We start from the raw sequence: 6251 nt of genomic DNA on the forward strand, positions 1-6251 counted from the left end.
TCAGTCATGTGCATGTGTTGTAATGATACAAGCATATCTCTGAAAACACAGAGTATGTCTGAATTTAACTTTTTTTGGACTTATATTGAAATATAAATCACTATACATATATATATATATATATATATATATATATATATATATATATATATATATATATATATATATATATATATATACATGTGTGTATATACTACTAGTGAAGAATAAATACTGTACATACTGCACGAACACAAATATATTCACAATAGAAAAACACAAAAAACAAAGACCTTCAGGGTTACTGTGAATATGTCTTTAAAATGATGCAGCTGTTGCTGTAAACGTCTATCAAATAACTGTGAATATGTGAATATTGTTGGACTGCATGGTGGCGTAGTGGTTAGCACTGTGCCATCACAGCAAGAAGGTCACTTGTTTGAACCCCGGTTGGCAGAGTTCAAACAGAAGCCTTTCTGTGTCGAGTTTGCGTCTTTTCCCCGTGTATATGTTGGTTCTCTACATGTACTCCGGCTTCCTCGCACCATCCAAAGAAGTTAGGTTAATTGGTTACTCTTAATTGTCCTTAGGAATGAGTATGAGTGTGAATGGTTGTGTGTAGGCTCTAGTTTTTCCACGACACTTAATTGGACTAAGAGGCTAAAAAAATGGACGGATGGTAAATATTGTCCTGGCAAAGGCCAACTCTTTTAAAATAATGCAGAGACAAATTGAAGATGTTTTTGTGCTCCAAAATGGCCATTTTTTCCATTCTGCAACAACCTTTCTCAGGTTTTAAATGGTTAAAATGGAGATGATGGGGAATGAGGTTCATAAACGCTGTCACTTGATACTGTTCAACTTGATTTTGTCCAACCTGTGACCCAATGGTCAACCTCATGACACTCCAACACAGAATAATATTATAACATCTTTGTAATAAATATGTTTACCTACTGTACAAATGCAATCAGCAACACAAATCATTTCATCTCTGAACTAATCTGTGCTCTCATTCGCTTCTTCTGCAGCGTCTCCTCACCCAAACCATGTGGGGCGGGCATGTCTAAAGCTGAAGGTGTATGTCAGACCTCCAGGTGAGTCACACTCTTGACTACACACACACACAAAGGCATAAACACACATTCACATCCACACACAAAGGTCCAGATTGCCTATCAAACTAAAATTAGGGAGTATAAGAGGTCTGATAGAATGCCCCGGCAACATTCTCTGCTCTGATTCACAGACCAGACAGGCAACGCTTTGACACCTTTACACACAAAAAAATAACACACACTGGAAACAAACACACGCGTACTTATTCTGACGCATTCACACGTACATGCACGCACAAGCTTGCACAGTTGTGAGCTCAAAACACACACAGAGAAGTGAGTGCATGCACGGAGGCACAAAGTGGCGTACGCACTTCACATCAAATCACATCACATCACACCGGGTGTGAGGGAGACCTTCTGTCCTTGTAAAAAGATAACAGAGCAGGCTGCAAATGCTCTCTAAAAATGTTGCCAAGCCCCCACGTCACTCTACACGCGGATACAAGAGAGCAGTCTGGTGATAAAGTTCGTACCGTACAGTCGAAGTCTCATTTATGGGCATCGGTTTAATAAATGAACGTTTGGTGAAGTTTTCCAAAAGTTTCAGACTTGTTTTTAAAAGATGAGTAATGTGAAATGAGGCATGACTTTTCCTCCAAATATCCTGCAGTCTAATAACACACGATCGTTTCAACGCGGCTTCGTGGCGCAGGCAGAGCACAGCGCTCTCATAAGAGCACCATGGCGGCCCTATGATGATGCCATTTAAAAATAACTCAAAGAACCTCTGGCAGAAAATGAGGGTTAGCTTCTGGTAGTCAGTACTACTATGCTATGTTGAAAATCTACCTGTTAGCCTAATACGGATTCGACCTCATGTGTTTTCAAGCCAAACCCAGATTAAAGAAACATACCTGGTTAATAACACATCTCCCAGATAATGGTGCAGCTTTGAAGATCTTCATAAGAGACGGCAGATTTTCTGGGGGGGTTTTTTCCACAGCTTTCTGGGCTAAGATCTTTGTATATCTCACAACAGGAGAAGGAAATTCTCTCCTTCATAATTACTGAGACAACATGCATTTTTCAGTTCTGTCATTGCATCTGCTTTTCTTTGAGTTTCTGCCTTATGTGTGTGTGTGTTGTTCGAGTAATCTGTCTGACATTGTAACTTTCATCTCATCTGTGAAATGCTGTCAGTGTGTGAGTGAGCCGTGAGCATTTGCACATGTGTATGAGTGGATGTGTCTTTGAGACTGTGTATGTGTGTGTGTGTGTGTGTGTGTGTGTGTGTGTGTGTGTGTGTGTGTGTGTGTGTGTGTGTGTGTGTCAGCTGCTCCAGATTCCGAGTCTCTGTGATTAAACTGTAATTAGGTTGGTTAAACCCCCTGCAGAGCTCAGTTGCTATCGTCTTCTCCTTCCCCCTCTTTCCGCTCATTTCTTTCTGCCGTGTACTCTTTGCTTTTCCATCGCTGTTAAACCCCATCCTGACAGATCCAGTTGTCTTCCCCTCATCTCTGAAAAAATCCCCTTTCATTGGTATTGTCTCAGATTGTCTTGTCTTTGCATCTATCTTTCGGTTCAGATGTTTTGTCTGGGTTTTTTTTTGTCTTTTCTCATCTCTTTGTTTCAGATGGTTCGGGATACGATTCTCCAGAGCCCTTCCTTACTGATGGAGGTCCAAGCTCCAGGGCAAGGTGCACGGCCTTATCAGCAGCTCTGACCCCGCTGTTGCTGGGATTCTTCTTCTGGCTGTGACCCTTCTTCCCCATCTTCCTGGAGTTCCCATCCCGGGATAATAGGCTGGGCTGGCTGTCCCTCTAAATCCACCACCCCTCAGGGAAGCCCTTAACTCCGCCCCACCCCTCCTCCTTCCCACCTCCACCTCAATATGACCACAAACCACCCCCACTGCCAGCCCCCTTCATGGCCCAGTCACGGACACCAATCCCAGACATGGCTGCAAAGTTGGGTTTTAAGCTGTCTGGGAAGCTGCCCTCCATCTTCGATCCCTAAACTCTGGGTTGAACAGCTCCTTTTGGATGAAAAAAAAACAAGAGAAATGTCTCTGCACTCCTATCAGGGGGTCTTTTCGATTTGACTATTGACTTTTGGCCACTGATGGGGTAGATGTAGCTATGTGTGGCTATGATTAAACTTGTCGTTCCAGTGCAATTCCAACTATCCAATCATGGCAGGATGCATTAAGCGATAGGCCTGGATGCACAAAAATTGAATTTTGCTCACATTGTTATCCCATCCTCTGAGCATGAATTGGAAGTGGCCAAGCTTGCATTGTAATTGGAATTCTATGCCATCTGGACCACTTCCAACCGCAACCAGAATGAGAGCAAAAGCACTGAGAAGTGGAGAAAAGTGACCCGGCATGTGCAACAAAGGGAGGCGACAACAAGAGGAGCACAAATTTAAATTAATGTGAACATATTGGAATTGTAATATTATATTTGTTGATGTTTTCAGACCCAGTGGATTCACCGAAATCTGATATAAAAGTCATAGTTAGATTTTTTTTTTTTATTAGAGGCTCTCAGATATGGCCTTGTGGAAGACAGGTTTAACCATAGCCTGTTTCGGTGGGAGGGTTTTGGGGCGTTCCGGGTGGGCTTGGAGAGATGTAGATTTTTCAGGAGGGTTGTGTTTTGTCTTATTCGTGTTTCTAAACAAAGCATTTATCACGGCCTGGCCAGTACGGGCATCTCCAGCACTGTCTAATGTCGACTGGGTCGGGTGACTTTTGGAACCATGACTTTCTCTTGTATGAATGTACCACTGGTCACCCACCTCTTTGTCTTTCTGTATTATCATGACTGTGGTCACTTACTGAACCTTCTCTCGGACTGGCAGGATTAATGTGTCTGGGATTTGGAAAGGGAGGTGGGTTAGGATGGGGAGGGGGGTGAACTGAAGATGAACAGACGACAGGTGAGAAAAGGAGGCGACACTCAAGTTGCATGACCACTGTGAAACCTTCAGATCAATCTTGTTTCTAATGATGATATATTTTTTCATGCGAGGAAAAAAAACAAAAAGAAGAAAAAAAACCCTGAAATACCCTGCAGCCGCTCTCTTGCTCTCCCTGAGACTTTTTTTTTTTTCAGACATCAAAAGGAAAATGCAACCTCTCTCCTCACAGTTTCTCCCGCCTGCTTTCAGTTGTTGATGGATTAGCTTGGGTCCGGAAGATAAATGGAGCCGCAGGGTGAAACTGACTGGAAATCAGCCCTCGGAGCCCAAGTCAGATCACAATGGACGTAAACAATGACTGAAGCTGGTCCTGGGTGGGGGGGGGTTAAACCAATAAGGGAAGTGCATAGACTGTGGCAAATGAGGCAAGGTGTGTGCACACTCAAAAATAGAGGTACCAGCTTGTACCTAAAAAGATACAAATGCTTGTCGCTGGGGGTGTACTCTTTTGAGAGACATTTCTGTACCCTTCAGTTCTGGTCTATTTTTGTACCTTATCAAGTTCAACCTCACCTTATGAAGTTATGTTTTTTATGTTTTCACAGGATTAGGCCTGGTCTATGCAGTTTAGTAATATTATCTTATCTTTAATCTAGAAATAATCTTCAAAAACTCAAAATACTGACCAGACATACACTTAGTTTGCAGCATCTGACCTTCATTGTCTGGTGTAGTAAATGACTGTTAAGTCATACTACTGTCATCCCTCAAATCTGCTCTAGTTTGTAACATTACAGCCATTAACATTACATTTTTCAATGCTGCAGGTACCCTTATGGTCGAAATGGTACAAATTTGTACTTTATGTCACTTTGAACCCTTTTTCATACTCTGAAGGTGTGCTTCTGGTCTCTTAAAGATCAGTATTGTACTTTTGAGAGAACATTTTTTTAAAATGTACCTATAGGTACAGAAATGTCTTTATCTTGTACCTCTATTTTTGAGAGTGTGCGTGTGTGTGTGGTTGCATCACGAAAAACACACATTTGTGCATGCACGCAGACATATACACGTACAAACAAAGTGATGTTGGAAGCATTTGTGGACATGAATCTAAAGGGAGCAGCACAAAGAGAACGACCAGAGGAGGGAGGAAGAGGGAGGGAAAGAGTGTGTATCAAGGGACTGAGACTTCTTTAATGTTGGGAAGAGAACATTATGAGTCAGCACTGTGAACACACACAAACATACACACGACGATCCATGTACAGGCATCCACATTTACCGACATATGTAGAAAAAAAACAGTGCAGCTCTAAACATATACAGACATGGCATGGACGTTACACACATGTACAAAGAAACACACACATAAGGAAACACAAACAAGGGGAAGAGCTTCTTTCTCTGTTTCATCTTATTTTTGTAGCATTTAAAATCACTGTTAATTACTCCTTTATGGGATGCAGTGATGGGTTATAGCCTGCGGAGGATTTTAAAAATGTGTCTTCTCTTCTTCTGTTCCACTGATGCTGTCCTATCGTTCTTCTTCTACTTCTTCTACTTCTTCTTCTACTCTGCTTTGTGATCCATGGTTGGTAGTGGTAGGAGGCCTCCAGGTCTGAGCGTCATGTATGAGTTTGTCTCCTTTTCTGTTTGTGGTGTTTTTGTGGAAGCTGACCTCAGCCATGAAAGTCAGTCAGTCAAAAGTAAACACAGAAGTCAGAGCAAGGAGAGAAACACACAAATAAAGATTGTCTTTTTGTCTACTCGAAAACAAGTCGATTGAGTGGAATGTTATTTTTGTTGGAAATGTGAATTAATTCTCAATTTCTGTTTATTGTTTTTTTTATTATTTTGGTTTTCTTTTTTAACCAAATGGCAGATCATTGTATTTGTGTCTTACACTGCACCTGGGTCCATAATTGCCCAGTCTGGCTTCCTCTGACGTCAAAGTCTTTGAACGGCGATCATTGAGCTCTGCCAGTCAAAGCATGAAATTATTCAGATGAAATCAGCCTCTCCAATCTTCAGCTGTTTCTCCCTCTGCGAGGTGACAGCTAATCTGAACTGCTGACAACATGGAGAACGGATATCTTGATAGCCTTTCTTCTCTTGTTCCCATCACATTTCCTGGATGGTGACTGGCCGGCGATGGAAACAAACACAAAGCAGTTTCTCAACCCTGTACTTGAGCTCAGCTCTGGAGTTTTTGTGTCCTTGAGTATTTCATTGCTCAGTTACTTTACATGGCATTACAATTTAAAGTTAGGTCTATTGCAGTCT

General features: G+C 41.9%; 1 protein-coding gene across 1 annotated transcript in view; it reads left to right on the forward strand.

Moving 5' to 3' along the window:
• efna2a (ephrin-A2a) overlaps positions 1-2798 on the forward strand; it is a gene marked incomplete at both ends in the record, with an annotated part of 86259 nt that extends 83461 nt beyond the window's left edge. Inside the window, 2 exons of the mRNA XM_079262507.1 lie at positions 1011-1076; positions 2674-2798. Of these exons, the coding sequence (XP_079118633.1) occupies positions 1011-1076; positions 2674-2798 (191 nt within the window). The remainder of the gene's footprint in view (positions 1-1010; positions 1077-2673) is intronic.
• Between the last annotated feature and the right edge of the window lie 3453 nt (positions 2799-6251).

The sequence above is a fragment of the Telmatherina bonti genome, assembly GCF_933228915.1.
Source record: "Telmatherina bonti genome assembly, chromosome: 22".
Taxonomy (NCBI): domain Eukaryota; kingdom Metazoa; phylum Chordata; class Actinopteri; order Atheriniformes; family Telmatherinidae; genus Telmatherina; species Telmatherina bonti.